Source organism: Haliaeetus leucocephalus, unplaced genomic scaffold, assembly GCF_000737465.1.
Source record: "Haliaeetus leucocephalus isolate CR32 unplaced genomic scaffold, Haliaeetus_leucocephalus-4.0 Scaffold897, whole genome shotgun sequence".
Classification (NCBI taxonomy): domain Eukaryota; kingdom Metazoa; phylum Chordata; class Aves; order Accipitriformes; family Accipitridae; genus Haliaeetus; species Haliaeetus leucocephalus.
This window is the reverse complement of record NW_010973333.1, coordinates 3,617,311-3,642,618: the sequence shown is the minus strand read 5'-3', so window position 1 is coordinate 3,642,618 and position 25,308 is coordinate 3,617,311. Positions and strand designations below refer to the sequence as shown.

Genomic DNA, 25,308 nt, shown 5'->3' with positions numbered 1-25,308 from the left:
TGTACAGACAACGTCAAATGGTTAGCTTAGTGGTAGAGGTCTGTAGATCTCTGCGTGCATGTCTTAGCTGAACAAACCCAAAGGGAAACTAAGACTTTTTAACCTACTTTTTCCCCTTCCTTGCTGTTTTTCTGGAGTATGTCCACCAGACTCCTCCCTATCTGGCCATTCCCGTTGTGTTGTGCTTCTCTTCCAGCCTCTGTGTCGCCTCTCCCTCTTTTTCCACGCAGGACTGATGTCCGTCATATACATCTACATCTTCAGAGCTCCCTCCAAAATTTCACCTGCGTTCCCATTTCTTCTGGCATGCTGCCTAATTTCTTCTGCTCTGCGTACCTTGTCACTCTGCCAGCCTTATGCCTCATCTCATGCCTGTGCTCGAGGTACCCCACATGCTCCGGACAACACAAAAGGGCATCCAGATTTTACTTCACCCTAGTTTTAGACCTTTCTGTCATTGGAATAAGCCACAATTATAAGCACCCTGGTATAAAAATGTACTGTGTCCTGCAGTTTTATCCACTTAAAAGTTAAGATGAGGTGCCCCATATAGAGATACAGCACGTAACGGAGTGTGCATGGATGCACTTGCAGCCTGGCTTAGTCCTCGGAGAAGACTGTCCCCTCTAGCTATGCTTTTGTTTGTTCTTGAACTTGATCTGCTCGCTGGTGTTGGGATTTGTGTTGGGCTGAAAACTGGGCAGAACAGAGACATTCCTGGTGAGTGTACTAATAAGAAAATGTTGAAAGTATGGTAGGAACCAGTAACAGAGGGTTTGTTTCCCCTCTGGGCACTAATTGATTGAATATGGTGACTGTAGGATGGAAAGGACTGCAAAATCCTGACATTTCAACAACTGCAGAGCTGCAGACATCTCTGCTCTTCCAGAATACATAAGTTGTAATAAGGAAATGTTCATTTCTTTGCACTAAGTGATAGGAGGAGAGGAAACAGCCTCAAGCTGCACCAGGGGAGGTTTAGATTGGATATTAGGAAAAATTTCTTTACCGAAAGAGTTCTCAAGCATTGGCACAGGCTGCCCAGAGAAGTGGTTGAGTCACCATCCCAGGAGTTATTTAAAAGCCATGTAGACGTGGTGCTTAGGGACATAGTTTAGTGGTAGACTTGGCAGTGCTAGCTTTACAGTTGGACTCAATGGTCTTAAAGGTCTTTTCCAACCTAAAAGATTCTATGATAGACTGTGCCAGGCCTTCCCATCGATCCACAGCATGACAGCAGTGGAAGGGCCTTTTCACCCGTCAGGAGGACGATGCTGGGTTGGCCCAAGTCCTCTGGAAGGGCGAGGAGGGTGCAGAGGCTGCCTTGCTTCACAAGGGCGAGTGGGCATCTGCGCCCTTAGGGGTACCTCATCAAGGACCCTTTTCGGTGCAAAAAGGGCTGTTGAGTAAGGGGGGGGACAACAAACAAAACATACAGAGACACAAACCTGGACAGACGAGCCTGACAGGGGCAAAGATAAGAAACAAACTTCGTCAAGCCACACTAATGGATGGGCTACTTATAACCTCACTTAACAGTCATGTTGCATAGAAAATATCTCTTGAGTTATGATGCCTTTTTAAGCTTTGTCTCAGACAACTTCCAGAACGCTTCCACCCTGTCCCCAGTACGGACCAGGCACCGCCAGAGCCTGACTTACTTCATCAGCATCAGGACACTTCTAGAGGAAGTATCCATAGACACATGTGAGCTTGATTAAAAATATCTGTGACGTCAAGCAGATCTTAAAATATTCTTCATGCTTATTGCATTAGGGCATCACTTAAAGTGTTTAAAGTTGGGCATTTAATAATAGAGAAGTTATTCAATTATATCACTCCTTGAATGCTAAAGTCCGTCTTATTTTATCTTTACATTATTTATCCTCACAACCTCGGCCCAGAAGGTTTTTAATCATTTGCAATACTAAACTCAGAGAGGAAAAATGGGAACTTAGTGGTTTTAATCAATTACTCCCATTTTATCAAACCAGAAAATAAAATGCATAAGAAATTGTTACTTATTGTAGAATTACCATTCATATCATCTCGTGTTCTCTACTGGAGAAGGATATGTAGAATTGGAGTCTTCAGTTATGACTGTGGTGCCTGTCTCAATATTGGACATGAAATTATCTTATATGATTCATTGCTCAGCCTTCAACATATATATTTGAAGATGTCAACTTCAGAAAAACCTAATAGGTTTCCTGAACATATAATAATTGCAGCACTTTTCTTGAAATGCCGGGATTCCGGGACTTAAAATTGGTTATAAATCATATTCTATATTAATAATCTGAAACATTTCATTATTTAACGCTGGCAGATGCACTTCTTAATGCCATTTCCATTCAGCTTATCCTCTTCTCTGTCTGCCTGTCTAGTCTTTTTAAATGGGGACGGACTCACTTTGCTTTGACGGGGTGTGTGTGCTGGAGTAACACTCAACGTCTGAAGGAGAACGGTAGATTCGATTCATCCGTGCAACGGGCTGCAGTCATCCGCCTCCATTTAACGCAAGACAGTAGAACTTCTTACAACGAAACACAACACCCTGAATTTGCATTTCTTATCTTTCAGATTATATGACAGATTGTTTTGTGTAGCAACAGATTGCCATCATTATTTTAGATAATGTGTATTTTTACCGATGTGGTCATTCTGGTAATTTCCTATGTTGTTTGTGGTTGGACGCATTTCTTTTATTAGCTTGTTTTGGATGAGATTTTGCAGAATGTACCTACCTCTGTCATGTTTGGGATGCTTAGCAAAATAGGGAAGCAAAGAAAAAACTTTGTTGCCTATATCAGGTATTGTGAAACTTCATGTAATGCGGCTCCCTGTGTCTGGTTCAAGTACAGAATAACTGAGTAAAGGGCTAGAAGAACATTAGTCCTTGGCTTTCGCTCCCCTGGGACCAGGCTGGGAACTTCTCAAGGAGTCAAAAAAAAAGCTGCAAAACTGTGCAGAGCTGGAGAATTTGTGTTTCTTCCCCTCCAAAGCTTTGGGCAGCGGGCCTGCTCTTTTCCAGTGCATCTCTGCTGGGTGATACTGCAGAGAGAGAAGCAAACCAACTTTTCCTCTTTTGCAACAGTAAGGTTGGCTCCCTACTTACCAGTGCCCTGTGTAAATACAGCCAAGCACAAAAAGGTATTGAAACTTTTTGGTCCCAGCCAAACAATAATTTCTGTAGAAATGTCAAGAATTCAAGCCTTAGCAGCGTTTCTGATTAATACCTGCTTCTAATCTTTGAAATATTTGTTTCGTGGCAGAAGATTAATCACAGGAAATCATCTATTCTAAAGGTCTTTGGTTTATTTTTTATTGCTGGAAGATACATATATTTAAAAGCCAATGAGCATCTCCTCCTAGGAATGTACATATTGCCTTCATCTGTCTCCCTTTATGTGCCTGCTGCACATTGACAAGTCCTATAGAATTATTTCCAGCCTGTTCAAATAGTTTTTCCCCTTATTCAACTGTAGGCACAATGACAAATCCGAGTTGCAGTATAAAATGTATTTTGCTGGGAAATGACCGTGGTGAATTTGATGCTGTGCTGGTTACTCGCTGTATTTCAAGGCAGAAGAGCTATATTTGATCTTGGGGGTGGAAGAGAAAACCACAGTGTGCAGGCTGGTGGCTGCTCGGTCACTAATGTATTGGCAGTTTGGGGGAGAAAAATCTGCATTCTCTTTATTTTTTAGGCCAGATATTAGCATGAATTATGGTGCTAGCTATTTCAACAAGAGTCAAGTGGAAGATTTAACTCCTTGGAGAGTTGTGTGTGTAGTTTTGAGCCATAACTAAGGCTTTTAGCTGTCACGCTCAGGCAAATCATAATAAAGAGTAATAGGTAAAAAGCCACTGCTCCTTTAAATCAGTGTCACCAGTGACTCAGAATATCTATTGATTTTTTTTCTTTATTCCTACCAACAGTTTCAATTAAGATTCAGCAGATACACTCTGAGAGAACCCTGTATAAAATGCTTTGTAATATTTTGGTTTAATACTGCTTTTAAAATTCTGTTTAAGAAATGAGCATTTAAAAGTAATTATATCTGTAACACATTACAACGCCACTCTAAAAGGCTAGTATAATGCCCAATTCATAGCTTTTGTTATAAATTTTTGAGTGTATAATTACTGGAATGTATAAATATATATTTCATCAACTTTTTTCAAACAACAGCTATACAAATTTAAAAAGTCAATTATATTCACCCAGACATAGTGCTTTCTGAATACAAGAGAATTACAGCATGGTTTTGGAAAAAAAAAACAAACCCAAACCACTATATTTTCCCTGCAAATAGTGTCTGTACCAACAAATCATCTGGACAAAATGATTACAGGCTATTTGTCTTTACCCTTTGTAATGCACTAAGCAAATTTCAGTGCTTCATCCACACATGAACCATTTGCTAATCTGGGGTTTACTGTACGTTTCTCAGGCCCTTTACCTGTATTTGTGCATTTTGGGCACGCTAACTCCAGATGTGCAGCAGCTGTTGTTCCACATAGGAGTGTGTGACCGTATTCCGCATGGAAGCCCAGTGGAAGGAAAGCAACCTGAGGCTCTGTCATTCTCCAGGAGATCTTGAAAGCTGCAGAAAAAGAAATGAGAAGGGCAGCCGTTAGGGAGAAGAGCAAGATGCATGTGTAGAATAAATGCATATTAATAAAAAGGTTTGCCTCCCGAGTCACCATGCTTCCCATTTAGATTTCCGTATTGGCATGTGGCAACTGCTGTAATTGCTTGTATTAAAAAGTAATACCGGGAATGTAATATATTTTTAGTTCTCACTACAGCAATATATCAACTAAAAACAGGAAAAAAAAGTTAACATTGTACTGTGACCCAGTTTTCTAAAGACCATCTGAGAACTGTGGGTCATAATTTGGAAACCTTTGGCAAGAAATCTTGAAGTACAGTGTGGATATCTCTGAAATTTCTTTCAGAGACACATACATTTGTAGCTGATACATTTGTTGGTTGGTACATGTAGATCTTTCTGAAGTCTTCTGCCATTTCACAAACAAGATTCTCCATTTCCATTTTCACTTGGTAGGCTTCCATCCCGTTTCCTAAGCAGGCAGGAAGTTTTTCTTTGCTTTCAAGATTGTGTGCTGGGGAACTTCACTGGTTAAATGTAACTTCACTGCCATCAACCTTGGGAAGCCTCGGAGAAGTGTGTTAGCTCTGCTACACATCTGGTTTTCTACTGGTTTGGAAATTAGCAGGTTAAAATAAAAAAGCTGAAATGCATATCCTGCATGGCAAGTGAAAAATGTTAAGAAATAAATTGCTGGTGTTCTCCTAGGCAAAGAAGGATTAATTTATAGGAGCTGCACTGAAATGGGGGTTGAAATTTCCTGTACTGTAATTTTAAAATGCCAGAACAGGAGGAGACCTTCAACATCGAGTGGTGTCCAAAGTTCATGACAGGCTTGAGGCTAAAGAGCTATCAATTGTTTGCACTCTTAAATATCTAATTTATTAAAAAGCTGGAGGGGGTTTGACATCACCATTCTAAAGCTTTTCCTTCTGAGGACAGTCTGAACTGTTCAGTTCATATTTTCAGTGTTCTGGCATTTCATCGTCGAAGGGCTAATGTTCTTTGGCTGTTTTCCTGAAGAAATGAAGGATATTGTAAATTTACGTTGTCAAGAGTAATGAATGTAAAGCCCAGTGCAAGAAGGATTTAGTCATGGAGAAATGCCACCGTTGAAAGCCCGGTGCTCCCTGAAAATGTGAGACTCTCTGATGTATTTTAATATTGTTAGGAACCTTGTCGATCACTTACCTGTGCTGCAGATATAATGAGAAGGACTCTGGAACAACATCACAAATCACATAACTAAATCTGGTCTTCATGAAGGTGGTGCGGTGGCCTTGGAGGGGAAAGGGGAGACAAGAATTCCCAGTTCATCTCCAGGAGCCCCCGTCTCATGAACAGGAGCAATGTCAGTAAACAGGTTGAGCAGGAAATCTCCTTCACAGAAAGGAAAAACGTGAGAGGGGACAAGTGAGGTGAAAAATAGCTACAACAGGAGAGTGGGAGGACTGGAAAACTCCCCAGGTCAAAACAATAGGAAAAACGGTGAAAAACTGCAAAAAAAGATTAAAAAAAAAAAAATTAAAGCCAAACTATTAAAACTAAAAAAAGTCATTGGGACCAAAAAAGAAAAAAAATTAAGCAATGAAGATGTGGAGAAAAAGACAGGTTTGGAGAAAAGATATTGATTTAGCTTTAGCCTCTGCCTCTTTGTGCAACATGAGTTTAGAAGACCTCTGGTAACCAGATCAATAAAATCTTTAGAATCATTTAATTAGATTGAAGGCCAAAAGATAAACTCTTGTGATAAAAACTTCTACCTTTATTTGCCAGAACAGGGGTAAAAAGTGTTCACTGCTCGTTTACCTTCCAATTGATTTTCCTTCAAGCTAAGAAAAAATGTGCTACATTTGGACAGAAGGCGGCATTGATGTACCTTCTCCTGATATAGAAATGTAGAATACAAGGCAAAGGTCACTTAAGGGTAATTATAAAACTGTCGAACAAATGACAAGTCTACAAAGATTCAAGAGGAAGCAAGTTTATACCTATGTATGAGACAAAACTGACGGCAACTGCTATCCAGCAATACTAGCTATGAAGGATGATTGCCTTTATTTCCAGTTGCTAGAGCTAGAGAATTTATTTCTTAATTTAATGCTTACTTCAAATGTAATTTATTTGGTTGTTCAGGTGTCAAGTCAGAAGCGTGCTGAATTTAAGTTTAGGGGTTTGGTTGTATGCTATGTTTTTATGAAAAGAAATCAGCGATCTTAAACACAGCGTTCTTTAAAATACTGTCTGTTTTATCACATTGGTGTTCTAGTTATTATTTGCATTAATGTCACCATATTAATTTTCTGTGGAAAGAAGCATACATTTATTGGTCTAAAAGTCTTGTGTTTAGTGAAAACTGACTCCTCTACCTGTAAGATATGCCTTTGGAAACAAAATAACTTCACTGATGATAAAATACTAATTTTATATGCCATAAAACTATTTTCTCTGAAGGGATGTTGTCCTGCACCTTTCTAAAGCTTGGTTTCTTGCATCTTCATTTCAGGTACTAATTCTTGAGTGCTAAACCTGAAGTAAACGGAGCACTCCTTCTACACCATCATATATAAGCTTTAAATTACGTAGGGATGAGCTTGACAGAATGTGTTCAACCTCTGACCTTCTCAGAGTCTCTCCCGAAGAGGAGTGAAGGTCGCCTGTTGTTAACTGTATGATTGAGACTTGATTGTACATTGGTTTGAACCTGGGTGGATTTCTCTGTCTTCATGTTTTTAAAAGTGCTCGTAAAACAATTATTTGTGCTCTGTTACTGTGCTGTAATGGCAAAAGAAAGGTCATGGAAATTTTTATTTTTACTTTAAAATATCTAAGAGAAGGTCGTGGAGTCTGATCTTTGCTGTGCTCTGGGAGTCAGCGGAGGTGGATCAAAAGCTTTTTCAGCCCTCAGCTGAGTAAGCTGGGAGATTCTGGGTTCATTTGGGTTGGGTTTGGTCTTTTTGAAGAGCAGGGGCTTTTCTTCCACATGAGTGTCAGGCTTTTTGAATAAAATTTGTGTTCAGACGTGGGTTTTAGTATCTTCCCTTCACAGTTGCTTGGTTTTCAGCATTTCAGTATCTTCTGTAGCATATAGTGTCCTCACTGTCCTCAAGCAAAAACAGAGTAGGAGAAACTTAATTCACAAGAGCGCATCTGGTTTGCCTTATGATTTATGATTTGCTTGCAGCTGACCTTTGAAAAGGGCTGGTTCATACTTGCAGATTTTTAGAATTCATTTTGAGCGTGTGCTTGTCTGAAATTTTTATTAATTCTCTTTTTCTTCTCTTTTGCAGATTACAGATAGAAGAATCTTCTAAACCTGTAAGGCTATCACAGCAGCTGGACAAAGCCGTAACCACGAACTATAAACCGGTGGCTAATCATCAATATAATGTAAGTAGCTTTCGGTATTTTCCCTTCTTCTCCTCTTCAGGAGGAGCCTGGCTCAGGACTCCAGAATCGCTCTGCTGCTGTCACGCAGCTCTTTCCCTTGCAGTTGGCCACTGTCTTTGGAAACGCTCCACGTTATCTGGTTTCTCCCTGATTTTGTCTTCTGTCTTAAGACCAATATCACCCTTGGGGCTAAGGTCTGCCAATTCTAACTCCCTCGTGTTACCTGATGGAGGGCAGACCGCCTTTACCCAAGCCTTTTCTAGTGGCTTTATTACATTCTTCCTCTAGTCTTTTTTTTGAAATGTAATTTTGAAGTTTGGGGATAAAAGGCAGTTCTGGCTTTGTGCTATGAGATGTGGAAGCACTCCTTTGAGCCAAATAAAATATCATATGGAGGTGGGTAAAAGACTTGAAAAGAATTATTAGTTTCCAGCCCTTTGCAGGAACTGACAAGTAGAAAAGAATAACAGCTGATAATTTTTCACAGTTTCATACCTTCATAGTACGTGTTATTTGCATCATTGGCTTTGTCAATATTACACCCACACTGCTGTTCCAGATCAGTTGATGTACATACAAACTATAATGTCCTTTTTCTTAAAGATCCTCTTTGAGTAATTTGTATGTATGCATATATAATAACTGTTACTGTTGAATGTGAGAAATGTTAAGTCATACTGAAAATGAGTCACTGTGTTAGTCATTTAAACTTTTACACTTTTTATTAAGATTTTATTTACATAAAACAAATGACAATATACTGGATGATATTTAAGCATTATTCTGAAAGGCAGTCTATTTCCACAGAACCAAAAATAGTCGTTTCTCTCTCATGGGACTGTTTTGTAGTAGTTACTGTTCAAAGTCTGATCTATACATAGATGATCATACCAATATAACTATTTCAGCTAAGGGAATGACATTTAACCAAAATAGTCACACTGGTATATCCTGCTATGCAAATGCAATTTTATATGAGTATATTGTTTTATGATGCTACTGTTATTCTCCTTTAATTCTGGAATAAGCTATGGTGATGTACAGCTTCTCTTTTTAGCGGGATCCTGTGCCATTTCCCTGACCCTAGCATAATTACAACAGTATGACTTCAGCCTGGAGACAATCTTTGAATCTTTGTTCCAGTTGCAAACTGCTGTCGCTGTATCGTTATGGAAATTTAAGTCTTGTGTGAGATTCAGGGAGTATTAACCAGGAGGTAACCAGGCTTCTTAAAAGCTGTGTCTTAATTGTAATGTTTTTATTGGTTACGTAGCTGTCCATGCTAATGGAAATCTATTGGCAGCGTGTTTACTTTTCGTGTCTACCTTAAAGGTGTTCTGATGGGAAAAATCTAGTAGGTCATACGTGTACTTGAGTCACTCTTGGCCTTGCCTTGACTCTAAAGACCCAGGCACAACTACTTTCTACAACGTCTTTCTTTTCATTAAATCTTTTATTAAGGTTCAGGTTAGATGGCTGAAAGGATGTACAACTAGGAGAACAAGTCCATAAATTTTTTAAACCTCTTGGTTAAATTTTTCTGCTTTCAAGCAGCAGTTGCTTTCTTAAAAGTTGCTGCATTGCTTGTAACTGTATGACAGCCCTGTTGGGGACGAGACGTCTCACAAGAAAGAAGAAAAAATGTACAAACTACTGTACATGCTGATACATTCAGTCATCTTCTGGGGAGTTTCTGAGGAAAGAATGAGTATCTACTAAATAAGAAAGAAAGAGATAACATTTCCTGAAGGGAGAGATTATTGAATGGGGCTGAAGTGTGGGAGCTCCATGTACCCATAAATGAACATAAAATAGAAAGGAGGAGGGAAATAAATTACATGTGGATGGGAAATAGCAATAGCTTGTTTGACTACAAGGATGGGGAAAGTGATTTTTTTTGTTTTTTGCAAGAAATTGTATTAAGCCTACCATTTTTATTAGAAGAAATTGCAATTCCATTACGATATATGCCAGGATTGTAACTTAGCTTTTCTTCTCTGGGAAAGGGACCTTCATTTTCTGTATATCTGTAAATATTACTCCTGTTTACAAGGTTGCAATGTTCTTGCAGCTGGCATCTTTCTGTGACTTAATTATTTTTTGTAATACAGCAGCAAAGTTCTCTAGTGGTCCTGGTTACCACTTCAGAGGCTTCTTTGTGGTCTCCCCTCTTCCCACTCTCCCGTACTATGGAGGCTGGTACCTGTGGTCCAGGGGATGGGGAAATCTTTAAGACTTCTTTCAGACATCTTCAGATGAAACTTTAGATTTAATCTCTCTTCTCTATCACCTTTGTATTAGCTGTCTGCTGAAGCAGTGTAATACATCAGCTTCAGTATTAAAGATACCTTCAAGAAGGCAATTTTGGCAGCTTTTCAGCCAGCTTAGCAACATCCTGAGAAGGTAAACAAAGAGAAATTGGTTTCTGTATGAAGTCTTGCAGGGATAAACTCGCAACTTCTACACTCGACAGCTTGTTCTAAAATGGTCCTTCCTTGAAATCAAATTGTATTTTAATGCCTTTTAAATTTAAAACCCACACAATTTTAAAGAAATCTAATTAGTTTACAGTGTAGATACGTTCTGTAATATGACTCTCAAAAAGGGCTTTAAGCCTACTGAATAAAGCATCCTCTTTGCAAAGAAAACAAGAAGGAAAAAAATGAAAGGCTGCATTGTAACTTGCTATAAGCAGTGTATTCACAAGGCAAAAAGAAGAAAACAGCAACAGATACCATGCTTTTTTTTTTTTTTTTTAAATAGCACTTCACAACATGCTCCGTGTTTTTAGACAACAGTGGGAGCTGTTGCTGAAGTTGGAGGGAAATGCTAGAGTGTTGCTAATTAAAATGTGGGCAACTGGGATGCCAGCTGCAAATAACTTTTCAACAAAGGGAGGGTTTGATAATCAGTTTTCTATGCGAGTTGATTTTATACATTAATAAATTAAGAATATTAGAATATTCACACTGCATTTGTATAGGGAATACAAACGCTCTTCATTGATTTACTTTAGCTCATCCAGAGAATGTAAAATAGAAGCTCCTACTGGGGAGAGCGTACCAAGGCACTAAAATAACAGAGAAAGAAGAATGCTGGGCATCACAATTTACCAGCAAAAAAAAGATTGTGCTTTGGTTAAAAAGACTACTTCATGTTATTTTCCAGGAGACTGTTACTTGTATAATTAGGATTTTATACTCAGTCGTGAAATTGTCCTGTCAGAGACCGAACATCAGTGAAGATAATGTTGAGAATTTCCTTATTGTTACTTTGTTCCTTTGTGTAGGAAGCATCAATTTTAAAGCAAGTAATTTTTTTCTCCACAGTTGTAGCTAGTAGCTAGTTGCTGGCTAAACACATTTTCGCTATATGTCATTTGAAGAGGTACAAACAGTACCGTGGATTTTTTGTTGTTGTTCTCAGAGATTGTCTTGAGAGTCCAAGTAGCTTTTCCCATTCCGCCCATGTTACTTACCCATTATTCCCATAGCTCTGCCATGTAGAGAAGGAATAACCTCAGTGCTTCGCTCTTGTTCTTGCTCCTTAAAAACAAAACAAAAACCAGAAAAGGAGGAGATTGGTTTCTTCCATCACTTCTGCTTGACCTTCCCCCTGAGGAGGGCACAGTTTGTCCATTTCTGTTTTTCTTCTTCTTGTTCATTTTCTTTTTGTTGTTCGGGGAGGTAGAAAATTGCAGAAGGGTTGGTAAGAACAGGCGTAATAGCTGCTGCTGTGGCAGAGTGATGGAGCCTGTAACTGGCTTTGTCTTTCACACCGCATCTTTCAACTGGGGTAGTTTTGAGTGAGAGAAAAGTCGCTAGCCTCAAAAACAAATGCATAGGTCTTTACACTGAAAAGTGACCTCAGATGTACTCAGACCTGCAGGAACCCAGAACTCAGTCAAACATTGCAAATAGAGACGCCTTCATCTCCTACCGTCTTCTGGGCTTGATCTCTGAAGTGTTGGATGCCTTTCTGGCAACAAATTAAGGCTGGATAATTCACCTCCTCCTCTTGCAAAATGTTAACACGTGCATATATTCAAGTATATAGAGGCTCCTAATGAATTGTCTGTTGGACTTTGAGAAGAAGCAAATGTTTGGACATACTGTTGTTTATAGGAAGGCCAACGTCCTAGATTTATGTTCCTACTCTAGTTTCTCTGGCGTAGCAGTTCTGCTGTAGACCATGACAACCGAGGTGATGTACTATGAAGCTGTTTTACTTGATGCTACAGTTTGCTCTTGTTGCAAAGCCTTTACTGTTTTGAAGATTAATTGTTTTAAATGCAGAGGCTAAAGAGTTAAATAATTACACCAAAGTGTATTAGTGGGTAAAAATCAATTGTGTGGGTTTGTGTGGAGAGGTTTTATCTTTTATAACACTAACATACAGTTGGAAAAGCAGACAAGTATTTGGTTGCCCAAGCCCATCTTAGATTTTAAGCAGAAGCAACAGACTTCAAGCTACAGGTTGGGAATTCTGCGTTCAATTTAATGATGAACATTTGTTTCAGGATTTGAAAGAGAAAGTTGGCTGGCTAGAGACCTGTGAGCAATGGCAAAGGTGGTAATAGTCTTTAGCCACTTTGAGACGGATACCAAGAGACAGGCTATTTTCACTCGGAGAGTAGGAGGGAGTTAGCTGGCAAGGAAACACAGGAAAAAATAAATTGTGCCATAAGACTAATCTCTCGTCTTAAAAATAAGGTTTTTAGTATCCAGTAGAACTGTGACTTTTCATTTCTAGGCTTCTTCCCTGAAGGTCTTCCTTTTGAGGATCAGGTTTGAGACAGCAGAGGCCGAACGACTCCCATACAAAATTATCCCACTGGCAGCCAGGCGCGTGTCCCTCAGTGATCACATGCGTCTCTCCTGCTGTACGTTGTGCCGCTTCGGATTCACCCATGCAGTTTGCCTGAAAGCACTTGATGATTACATGAATTATATTACCTTCTGGGTGACCTCTGTTGGTTCCAAGGAGCTTGACGGTTTTCCGTTATCGAGGGTGGTACTGGGGATGGATGGGCGATGTGCTGGCAGATGTTGCGGTTGGTGCCCTGCGGTGATCGGGGTTTGTTTGGGGTGTGCTGGTCTGTGCAAATGTTCCTTCTGATGATGAATCTGAGGAAATACAGGAAGTATTTTTGGAGGCGATAAAAGTTTCTGCAAAAATACATGATCGTCTTGTGCAGTTTATAATAGTTAAGTATTTTTTAATACAGATTCTGAAACAGGATGATGCGTGGCAACGAGGGGCCTCTACTTGCGTGGAAGGTTTTTTTCTACTTGCGTGAAGGGTTTTTTGGTTTTATGTTGATGGAGGGGTTGCCTTGAGTGCTGTTTCTGGAGCAGATGAGGCGATGGCCGAGGGCCATTTGAGCATCCTTTGGGCAGGCAGTTGTTAGGGTTGTGATGTAGCCATGTTGGTCTGTGGATTTTTCCCCGAGTATGGCAATTTGTAGGTTGGTTGATATTTGTCATTATCCTTCAGAAGCTGGTGTCAGCAGAGGTGGAGTGAAAATACCGTCTCAGTTTGGATTCCTGTACTTAGACGAATTCTCTCTCCAGGTTTGGGCACATCATGCAGGCTCTGTTTCTGGGGTTTTTTTACTGGTTAAAGCAGAGATACATATCTGAAAAGCTTATTGTGCTGAGGACAAAGCACTTAGTTTATGTTCATAAAAGAACATTTGAATGCTCAAAAGAGAATTTTGCAGATGAAAAGCACTGAGTCATTGAACAGTGTTTTATTAAATAGAAGAGGTTTTTTATGTCTTGATGTTCAGCACTAAGAATTATACAGCGTTACATATAAATGCCTTTAAAACGTGTTTTGTATCTGATAGATTGAATACGAGAAGAAGAAGAAAGAAGATGGAAAACGGGCTCGAGCTGATAAACAACAAGTGTTGGACATGCTTTTTTCAGCCTTTGAGAAACATCAGTATTACAACATTAAAGACCTGGTGGACATAACCAAACAGCCGGTGGTACGTACTAGTAGTCTTGTAATATAACCATTTTCAGTAGTTACTATTGTGTATATTTTTCTTATCCAGAAAATAGTTCAATGTATACTATATGCCTTTGAAACAGCTCTCTAAATACGTTTTACAACAAACAGAAATCATCAAGTTTTAAGTTCGCCATTGTAGAACTGTGTAGGATACCAAGCATTGCAGTGAGCATGCTTTTTCTTGACAGAGGTGGTTTAAGTAACCTAAATGGTCTCTTTCTTATTTAGGTTTGCTTTAATACTAGAAACCAAATTCTGTAATGCTCTGCTGTCTCCCATGCTACTCCTGTCCTCACTGAAGTAACAGCCTAGTTCTGTTGCTGTCGGCAGCAGAGAGCTTTTGTGAGTGATCAGTCCTTCCTCCAGTTTCTGAACTTTACCTTGGCATAGCAACAGGGGTTACTCTTTTTCTGTGGGTCTAGAAAATTGTGTTTCATGGAATTAGTATTAAATGCACGCATTACCCACTTTAGGAGCTCGGGCATCGTGTCAACACCCCCAAAATCACTTGATTTCCTTTACAAATAGAATAATTTTTAGACTAAGAGTTTAGGGGTTTGATATTTAGGATTTATTTTGATTTTTTTTTAAACACTGTTACGATACACAAGCAAGAAAAGCATGAAGACGTGTGCTTATGTGATGATTTTGTTATCCTGCAGTGTCTGCCAGACCCTTTCTTTATGAACCCTAACTTTCCAGTTCTTTCCCTTCTTCCCGTGTTCAAGCTTTCCCTGAGCAGACCAGGCCAGAGCAGGGGGACGTGAAGTATCTCTGGTGCTTTTGATGTTTTTCACTGCTGACTTCAATATCTATCCTCAACCCAGCTGCAGTTTTCAGAATACTTAAAGGGACTTAATTATGTTTGAGTCTAAATGGAGCAACAATTTCAAAAGTTGTTAGAGCTAAGGCAGAAGAAGGAACAGTGACAGCTGAACTATGGAAAAAATTATTCCTCTGTAAGAGGGGAAAAAATGAAGATGCTTACTAGTTTTGCTCACTTCACATTTAGAATTAAGTGGATCTGTATCAGAGGATTTGTATAAGGTGCACAATCTGTTTGGTTAAGTAGCTGCACAAAGACGTTACCCAGTTCAAATGCACGTAGGTTCACGGTGTTCTAGTACCTTGGAAGAAACTAGTTGGATAATGTATTTGTGTCCTCTGTTCCATTCATCTAATGAGTCAACTCCTTATCTGTGTGGCAGAGAAAGTGTCTAGATCATGGGAGCTGAGGAGGAGGAAGGAATAGGAAGAAGATATGGAGGGAGTGGCAAGCAAATTTTAAGTTGTTTTATTTTTTTTGTAAGACATAGGTGTGACAGTCACTATCTCAACCACTTTGAAATAAGTAGGTGCAGATTTATCCTTTCTAGCATGACTTCAGCTAGAAATAGTCACCCACAACTCCCACTTAGGCCATGGGAGAGCAAAAGTTTTCTTCCTCCTGTGATGTGATTTAACTCTTGAATGTACCTGTCTCTCTGCATCAGCTCAAAGGAGCCTGGAAAAGCTGTGCTTCTGACATAAGTTTCTTCATTAAGCACCAAAAGTTGGGCAAGATTAATCCAATTTTTGTCTTAGTCGCTGCCCTAAGGATTAGATGTATAGGCTAGTTATTAGATTAGATGTATAGAGCAAAACACCTCACATGAATACATTTTTTACATTTGTGATGAATTTCTATGCCTGTCTATATACCTCTGCTGTCACCGTATGCTCCTCAATGTATTCTGCCTGTAGCATAGCAGATCTGTGCTGTGTACTTTCACCTCATCAAATCTAGCCTTTTTTTTTTCAACTGTTGTAGTAAAATAGATACGTTAAAGGGAAATTGTAGACTAATTTGACCTAACATCACATGTTATTTGAGCTATATCTTTGCATCTGTTTATTTGAGTCTCTCTACTGATGGCTAAAAGTCCCATAGGGCTCCTGAGATTCATCAAACCATTAAACCCTCTTCCCCTGAATGGGCTCTGCAGTCTCAGTTTCGAGCTGTGTGGGACAGTTAGGGTTTTCGTGTTCATTCCCAGCCGGGGTTTCGCCGTAGGTGTTGGTGCCCATCCAGCTTCCTCAGACCTGGATATCCTGAGAAAATAAATGACCGAAATCCTCTTCCTGGTGCCTTTCTTCATTCACTGGCTAGCCAGTATGGCAATAAATCCAAAACTATCTTTCAGTACATCATCTACCCGTCATCTAAAGCTATCCTAATTTCCCATCTGGGTTCCCATTAAAAACTTCTGTAGGGAGTTGCTAACGGCATCCATTTCCATTTAAAAATACTTTCCCTTGGTTCCTGCTGCTCAGGCAGTGTTCGCTCCGTGTGTGAGCATCCCTGGTGCTGCAGACTTCAACCTCTGGTGTGCAACTTTTGGGTTTTTTCTGCAAATCAAGTATCTGTTCCTAATGCCCACTGTGACTTTATTGTTCACAGAGCAGCTATACCTGACAAAAAAAATCTAAAATGCCAACAGGTGAATAGGCATGCTTTCCCCATGCTGTACAGAGGTTGGCTGCTAATTAATCTCTGCTGAGTGTTCACTGCTTTCTTTTCTGTCATAGTGTCTAAGATTGTCTGGGTATGTAATTTCCCTTCTGAGTTTCTAAATGTTGAGGTTATTTTCAGACGCGAGGAAAAAAAAGCTGCTGCGGCTGCTCTCTCCTCAGCTCCCATTAAAATGAAGTTCTAGGTGCTTACATCATGGGCTAATAATATTTAAAACACATTTGTCTAAGGGAATCAACGTCTTCATTAGTGAAGTAACAAATAAATAAGGGTATTTTTCTTATGTAATGGTAAATTTAAAGTAAACTCTTGCTACAGAATATGTTGCATGTTACAGGGGAAGTTGCTGCCATCTTTATTTTGCAATCATGAAATCACAAAGCAAGTCTACTTTGAATGCAAACTACTGTTATATTAGGGAAATCTGGTTTTATTTGTTTTTCTTTTTAATGAAAAATAACAATTTGCAGTAGTAGGCAAACCTGTTGCCACCTACTCAGATGTAAGTATCGAGCGCTCCCTGAAAATATTGCAGTAATTCTAGATTTGGACTTAATGGCTGAGAACATAATACGCTTTTTATGTGAGCGATCAAATATTTATGAAGAATGGAACCAGTATGGAACCAGTGGTCTAATATGAACTGTATTTTTTCAAAATGGGGTAGACTGCTTGCAGGTTTTTCTTTTGTTTCAGCTTAAGTATCCTAAGTGGGGGCTTTTTTCTTCCCTCAAAGTTTCAGAAGGATTTTCAGAGCTTGGAACTTAACTCCTGTCTCAGAAACTTTTATCCCATAATTCTATAATAACATTTCACTTTTTATGGAAAAAATCACGAGGGAAGGTGTAACAGAGCAGAGGATGCCTTAAATGTACAAACAGATTACCTACAGATTAGCTTCTGTGTTAGACTTACGTGTATATAAACATATTGAATCCCTTTCTGAGAAGAAATTGTGGGATCCCCATTAGTGCTCACCAGGCCCTGAAATTCAGTATTTGGCATCACTGGAGGAGGTGGGAGGTTTCTTCTGATGATATAGTATCAGACCGAGTAGTACGCTTCAAGATGTATAGGCCAACTCGGCACAGCGCAGACGCGGGTAGAGCGTCCTGGTTTCTGGAAGGAGAAGTGATCCTGCAGGAAAAATCATAACGTCCCCTGAACGCATCTCATCAAGCCACTTGAACTCAAATACAGTACAGTGCAGCCGGCTTATCCCTGATTTGTGATGGTCTAAAAGCTCCAACAGTTCGGCATTGTATGTGCACGCAGAGTGATTTTTTGGGGTTAACGCTGTCAGCTGCCCTCCCCAAAATCACTGCTGCTTGTTTCTCCCCGGCAACAGAGGTGGCAAATAGGAATATGTTGCAAATCCTCAGCTGCTGCAGTTCGCCATCCCAGCTTGAAGTGCCCTTACTTGTGGCACAGACGTTACCTCGCTATTCAGTTTGGGTTGGTTTTATTTCATTTTGTTATGCTGTTGAATCAAAACTGTTGGAACTTTTGCCCAGAGATAAGCAGAGCTGCCTGGGGAATTGGGTCTGAAAACGAGTTGAAATTAAAATTAACCTTCGTTTACCTGGGTGGGTGGTTTGGAGGCATGAGCAAGTAGCAAGGGGCGAGAACTGCCTCGTGCAAAATGTCAACCCAAAGAGCCGCAGAGCCCGCAGCCGCGGGGGTTTTGTTCTGCCTGAGCCCTGTGCCTTCCTTGCGCCTGGTGACCTGGCTTCCCCGACGCAGACTACGTCTCTGAGCCTGGGAACCGCACATAGATGTACTTCGGGGGACTCGGTGCGATTATTTTCTTTTTTTTTCCAATTCTTATTAATCTGGCCGTGTGGTCTAGAGCAGAATTTGACCTTGAATCTGAGTGTTCTTTCCACCCACTCTGCCATCTTTTGAAGTGCCTGTCAGGGACATTACTGAAAGCTACCTTGCGTGCGTGCACAAGGATTGCAAACAAGGCAGTGGATATGCAGGTACCCACGTCTACACGTACGCGTGTAGAAATTGCTTTTTCACCTGTTTTTATCACCTTTTAAAAAAGGCATTGCACAACAGCGGCGTTGTCGTACGAAACTGTTCGCACGCTAATTGCTGTTGTAGCGAGTAGGTTTGTCTTGGGTACCTGACTCTCAAATAATGACAGCATCTCTGCAATAGATGGGATGTGGAAAAGTGTGCTGAGAGACGTATATTGATCTCCTGCTGCCACCTGCTGGGGTTTGCATCGGGCACCCTCAAAAACCGAAGAGCCGTCGCCACTGTGCAAAATGTACCCCCTGCTCCCCACGCACGGCTCCTGCCTGCAGCAGCTTTGGTCGAAGACGAGACCCCAAGAAACTAGTTTGTATACGCAGTGTATAGTCACCTTTCTTACTTGTTGGACAAAGTGGTCTTTTAAACACCCCTCGTTGCTTGGAGAGAGGTTTTTAAGAACCACTTTGCTACGTGAGTCCAAATGAAGTATTGTTGTTAGCGTGGGATCTGGATTTTTTTGCTTTGTAAATTCTTGATGCGTACCTGGAGAGAAACAATCAGTTTCTCTAAAAGAGACTTTTTTTACTGACTGAGAAGATAGTTTTTATTTATTTCCTAACTTTTCCTTTTAGCAGAAAAATGGGAGGAGTGTAAGGAAGAGACCGGGCAATCGGCCTTTCTTTTTTTCCTACGTCATCAACAAATATTTGCTTTTTTTATGAGTTGGAGTATGTTGATATTTTCACTTAGTGGAACTGTAGGTACAGAAAATACAAGGGTTCCAGTAACTCCAGTTCAATATAGGCACTCAAAGAGGATTAAATCGCTCAAACTAAAGCAATTACAAATTTAATGTGGGGATTCTTAAACCATGGTCTGCGGTTGCCATGGCAATCCCCTCAAGTCGGTCCTGATTAATATTTAAACAAACAAGCAGGCAAATGGCTCTTTGAAAAATGAAACAAATTACTGGTGCTTATTGTAAAGAGCAGAGGAGGGTGATATTAGTGAGCTGTCTTGTGTCAAAGGTTATACCACTGGTATCATAGCTTTGCTTGGGTTTTTTTTTATTTCTCTTCCTAGCCTTAATATTTTAATGTATTAGAAAATTCTCTGGCACCTACTCAGCTCTTCTCTAAAAACGAGGCTGTGATAAAATGCTTAAAGCTTTGCAAAATGGCATGAAAACCAACAGCTCGGGGCTTTGATGGGGTCTGAATAAGACAAGGAGTTTCAAGATAATCCCAGCCTAAGCCAGACGAAAAGCCAAGACCTTTTAGTTTAGGTGGAGAAATTCCAACAGGAGGAAGATGCGTGCGATGACACCCTCGTGGAGCTTCGTTTCGGCAGCCTGTGGAGCATCCCTCTAGCTAGTACCTGCCTCTCCGCACCCCGGGACTGCCTGGGAGCCGTCACCCCTGGGGCTTGTGCCAGGCGTTAGACCCGGGCTGCTCTCAGACCTCTTGGTGCCTGGGGGTTGAAGACCGTCACAGAGTCATTACGGCACAAATCGGTGCCGATGGGCCAGCCTTGCTGTCCACCGCGTCGTTTTCGTGAAGCGAGTAGATGTGATTGAGCAGATCGCGCGACATCGTATAGGAGTTGTGGCAATCGACCGCGTGCATAATTTGAATTTTTTGTTTCCTTTCAGATATACTTGAAAGAAATTCTAAGAGAAATAGGCATCTACAACGTGAAGGGGACCCACAAAAACACATGGGAGCTGAAGCCAGAATACCGGCACTACCAAGGAGAAGATAAGAGCGATTAACAAAAGCGTTTACAAAGAGAGAATTAGATTGATTGCACTGAGGGAACCGTGGTGGGTTTACAGACAGGACTGAGCACAGCGCAATTTTCTGCAAGGTTCAAATTAAATTAAAGCAGCAGATAGTTTGTAATTTTCCGTAGCTTCATTTTTTTTCCAAGGAATATTTCTTGTACGTTTCTATAAGTGTTTTGTCTTTTGACAGGAAAAATATTTATAGATGAAACTTGTATTAGATTTATCTTTATTAGAAATCTTTTGAGTTCTGATCTTAGTTTTTCTTGATAGCTTTGTGGCTTTTCCAGGCCTCGATGACTCTGAAGGAAAATGTGTCCTAGAGGAACCCGTAACTTGGTGGTCTTGCACTCCAGTAGAACCGGGTTAATACCCTCACTTCTGCTGGGATCTGTCAGGGCTTCGTCTGGAAGGCTGCAAAGGTGCACAACGCTTTGTGCAGTGTTTGGGTGGAACAGACATGATGCTTCTTTTGGGATCAGGCTTTAGGAAAAACAGCCATAACCGCGGTGCTCATCACAGTCCTTAGGCTCCATGGGAACAAATCAAGACAGTTAAAAACCCCTAAAGCAAAGGCTGTTTGATATGCAGGTCAGTGGGAAGACCACAATCCCCTCCAGGTGATTACTGAGAAAAAAAATGAAATGTCTGTCTATTAGGTACATCAAGGAATAGATTTATCTTTTGTTTGTTTTTTATGATGTTACCTATGTTTCATGTTTAAGCATATCAATAAAACCATTATTTTAATTTTTACCACACAATGTTCTACATTATTGACTGACCACATGTTGTGATTTAGGTAGCATAGGTATGAAGTTTTTTTTTTCAAACCGTGTTTTTATTGCTGGCTTTGCCACTGGGTTTCCATGTGTTTTGGGGAAGATTCCTTAATGTATCCGTGTCTCTGTTCCCCCATTTTTGGAATACACATTGCAAGAGTTGTCTGTTCAGCATCCTTTTTGTGGGGGAGCAGGGAGGGAGATGGGACAGGACTATTTAATTATATTCTCAAAGCTTTTCTGTTAAAAAAAGAGCAAAGAAAGCAGAGTGGAAAAAAACTCATTAGCATACCTGTAAATGAAGCAGACGGTGAGATTTTATAGCACAACTTTCACATTCCCTCAGGTCCTTCAGATGTGTGCATCACTTCTGCACATAGTAATAAAATAATTGGTCTGTGTGAAAAGCAAACATTCCATTATTCATCCACTTGGAAGCAATGAAAGATTCGGAGGGGGGGTCAAATGCCTTCGGAGGTTTGTAAAACAACTCTGACCCCTTACGCGTAAGTCACACATTTTAATTTTGCTCAATTCATTTTTCCCAGAATTGTTTGTGTAAGTATCTCGCTAGAGATACACTTCCTGCTGGTGCTCAGCTTTCCCTGGCCTGAAGTGTCCAGTTCCTAGGAGGTGGACTACTGAGGCTTTTGGAAAAGCAAATCACGTTCCAGGGAAGCGTGTGTGCTTTCATAAATACCACCGTTGACTCTCATCTCCTCGGGCTCTCTGAGCAGGACCCAGCTTGCTGACAGCTGCAGGAGATATCTGAGGATGCTGAGAGGAACCCAGGAAATCAGCTTTCGTGTCTTGCTACGGTACATTTTGTGCTCCCCAGCAATAGCCAGAGCCTGCACACATTGCCGTCCTCCTCACGCTGTTCGAGTCCTGCAGAGACTTGCGTTCTTATGTGCGTGGGATGAAAACTCTTGCTTTTCATGAGCTGGGCTCCTCTGCTGTGTTCATGTCCTATTTGAGCAGCTAAGGTACCTAGAAAGTCTAGGTCAGCTTCTCCCTTGTGTTGCTCCTCATGTGGTCTTCTCAAACCATGCAGGACAATGCCGTGCAATCCTGATTTAGTAGTGTTGTAATTCAGTGCCACAAGTAAAAATGGCTGTGCCATTTCAAAGGGGAAATTGTTACCTTTAGTGGGATCCCCAGCAGGATTAGCTTAGGAGGAAGGTATTTTGGATCTGCTTGTATTTTTGGTTTCATGTGAGTATACTGCTTCCCAATTTGTCTTCAGTTGAGAGGGACATAATCAGTCAGCATGAAAAGCTAGATCTAAGAAGGTATGTTACTGATCTGCAGAGTGCCTTTGGAGAGGGTAAATAGGCTCTACTTAGGAGCAATGCAAAGTGTACCGAGCACACCATTTTTTCTGGGGTTTATGTTTTTTACAAAAAAACCTGATCTTAATGGGCATCATTAAAAACATGGAGAGTGCCAGAAGTAAACGAGCAGTGGAGTTTTCAACCAACGAGCAATAGAAAGGTTGAGGAAAGCCAAGGTGCCCTGGTTCACTTGCAGCCTTCTCTGGAGTAGCACCAGTTTTCAAGGTAAAATGGGGAATGGGACAGTGAGGAAACTCCATTTCAAAAAATGGAACTAAGAAACGGAACTAGGAAACACTATGCCAGGATAAACTAAGAAAAGATACCAAGTGGACCCTCCAGAAGCCAGGCAGCTCGTGAAGCACTTTTTTTAATCTGCTTCCTGCATGATTTTAAAGGCTTTCTAGCTTGTTAGGGTGCAACTGGAATTTCAGCCCCCAAAGCAGCCACAAAATCCATGTGGCGTGAGAGAAGGGGACAACGAGCCCACAGAGATGCTGACCTAGGGGATGAAAGCTGCTGTCCTGTGCCAACACCAGGACCTGTGCCATGGATTCAAGGACTCTGCTGGCTCCTGCCGGGTGGGAGCACGAGGTAAAGACGGAGACGGAGTTGTTAGCTGCCGTCGGCAGGTCATCATCCAGCCTGCAGCCAAGCCATGGGGTCTTGCAGCACAGACTGCCCTAGACACAGACGCGGCAGGGTTAGACACACTGCCGTGGGCCCCGTATTCTCCCTTCTGCAGTAGCTGAAGGCACTGTGAGACCGGTCAAACTGCATGTGAGGCTGCGATAATGATTTAGCATTCGGGGCAACCTCATTTGGATCCGGCACGTAATAACCAGCAAAAACTCTCCAGCTCTGCTCCGCTTGTTCTGCAGAGGGACCTTCGGCAAGTGCTGTTAGCAGGATTGCCATCTGCCGAAAGAGAGGAGGAGGAGGCTTGTAGGCGTTCCAAGTCTGATTCCCCGGCCCCCGCATTCGGATTAATTTAAACTCTGAACTCTCAGCAGTGATGAACACTGATTCCCTGCTGGTCTTCCCATGTGCTGCCGTCTCTGCTCGCTGCTCAACTCTGCTTGTGCAGATGTTCTCGAATGTAAGCGGTCGAAACATTGATCCACGAGCAAGTCCCATAGGCACAAGCAGACGTATCAATGTGCTAAATGCCATTAAATGAGATTAAAAGCGTATCTATGCTCTAGCATTATTTCTCCCAAATGACCAGTTCTTTGAATCATCAAAACATTCATACTCAGGAAGGCCAGGTGGTACCAGCACGGACCTGAGCCAACGCAAGGCGGCAGCGATGAGACATCCCCACGCCAGTGGGCTGGGAGCGGGTGAGAAGGTGGGTGCCTGGAGGCTCCCACTGCTGCGTGGAGGAGCGGAGGCTGGATTTGAACCCAGCATGGGACAGGCTGGTCCCAGCGCTGCCGTGCTCCGCTCCCGGCCAGCTCACGGCTCTAAGGAAAAAGACATGGAGGTGCTGGAGCGTGTCTGGAGAACAGTATCAAAGCTGGTGAAGGGTCTAGAGCACAAGTCTTATGAGGAGCGGCTGATGGAACTGGGGTTGTTTAGCCTGGAGAAAAGGAGGCTGAGGGGAGACCTTATCGCTCTCTACAACTACCTGAAAGGAGGGTGTAGTGAGTTTTGTGCTGGTCTCTTCTGTCCAGTAACAAGCAATAGCACAAGGGGAAATGGCCTCAAGTTGCATCAGGGAAGTTTAGATTGGATATTAGGAAAAAATTTCTTTACTGAAAGGGTTGTCAGGCATTGGAACAGGCTGCCCAGGGAGGTGGTTGAGTCACCATCCCTGGAGGTGTTCAAAAACCATGTAGACATGGCACTTTAGGACATGGTTTAATGGGCATGGTGGTGTTGGGTTGACGGTTGGACTTGATGATCTTGGAGATCTTTTCCAAACTTAATGACTCTAAGTCTTCCCAGGGGCCAGGAAGAACTTCCCAGCTGAGTCCCAGTTGGACTCGATGATCCTCATGGGTCCCTTCCAACTCGAGATATTCTATGATTCTAAACATCTGCCTGCCTCCTCGCCGCCCTGCCTGGAGGCTGCCAGTGGGACAGGCAGGACTGCCAGAGGCATGGGAACAGAAAGCACCACGTGTGAATATTGGCTGCGGGCCGGCAGAAAGTTACGTGGCTACGAGGCCTCTGCTGCTGACACCGCGTCTTTGACACAGAGCTTGGAGTGGGACCGCAGCTCACTAGCTGCTGTGATCCCAGTGGATGCTCCCTAAATGTCGTCCGAGCTTTGAGTCAGCTACGTATCGTCTTCACCAGCTGCTTGGAGTTGGCTCCAGCCGAACGTACCTCCTGCGTGTGTCAGCTATGCCCACCCACATTCACGTGTCCCTGTCACCAGGATGGCATTTTCATTAGTCACTGGATTTATTGACTCCTAACAAATCATTTTTCTCGCTAACGCGCTATCGGAGCAGACCATTGCTCCAGGCTCACCTGGAGGATAGTTCTGCTTCTTGGGCTTTTCAAAGAGCTGTGGCTGGGTACAACCTGCCCCGTGTCTCATACCGGTGGCAGGACCGAAGGACTCTTTCTTGGCCCTTCTAACCAAGACTCTGTCTGGCTACCAGGCTGTGGGGTCAGCCTTTCTTGGGGAGTGTTTAATTATTTGCACAATGATGACGAACTCCAACGGGAAAGATCAAAAAAATGCCCTTTCCAGAAAAGCTCAGCACCCAGTGCTGCAGCAGGCATCTTAAGGTTCACAACTCTTGTCTGGCTGAAGGTCAAACTCTTCCACCTTCAGCTCTCTCATCAAACTCAAAAAATTTTTCAGTTCACTGCATTTTGGAATAAGGAATCGATAAATACTTTTGGATGGGAAACAAAGGGGCACCTG

General features: G+C 41.7%; 1 protein-coding gene across 3 annotated transcripts in view; it reads left to right on the top strand.

The window, feature by feature from the left end:
• Positions 1 to 21,066, top strand: part of GTF2F2 (general transcription factor IIF, polypeptide 2, 30kDa) — a 90,421-nt gene extending 69,355 nt beyond the window's left edge. Inside the window, exons 9-11 of one of the 3 annotated variants that reach the window (XR_775383.1) lie at positions 7,910 to 8,009; positions 13,861 to 18,524; positions 20,177 to 20,248. Coding sequence is in view for 2 of the 3 variants with exons in the window: in XM_010583412.1 (XP_010581714.1) it covers positions 7,910 to 8,009; positions 13,861 to 14,004; positions 20,177 to 20,296 (364 nt within the window). In the remaining variant the exon portion in view is untranslated. Of the gene's footprint in view, positions 1 to 7,909; positions 8,010 to 13,860; positions 18,525 to 20,176 lie in introns of all 3 variants that reach the window. The other 2 variants (XM_010583412.1, XM_010583411.1) reach the window with 2 other exon arrangements.
• Positions 21,067 to 25,308: the final 4,242 nt, after the last annotated feature.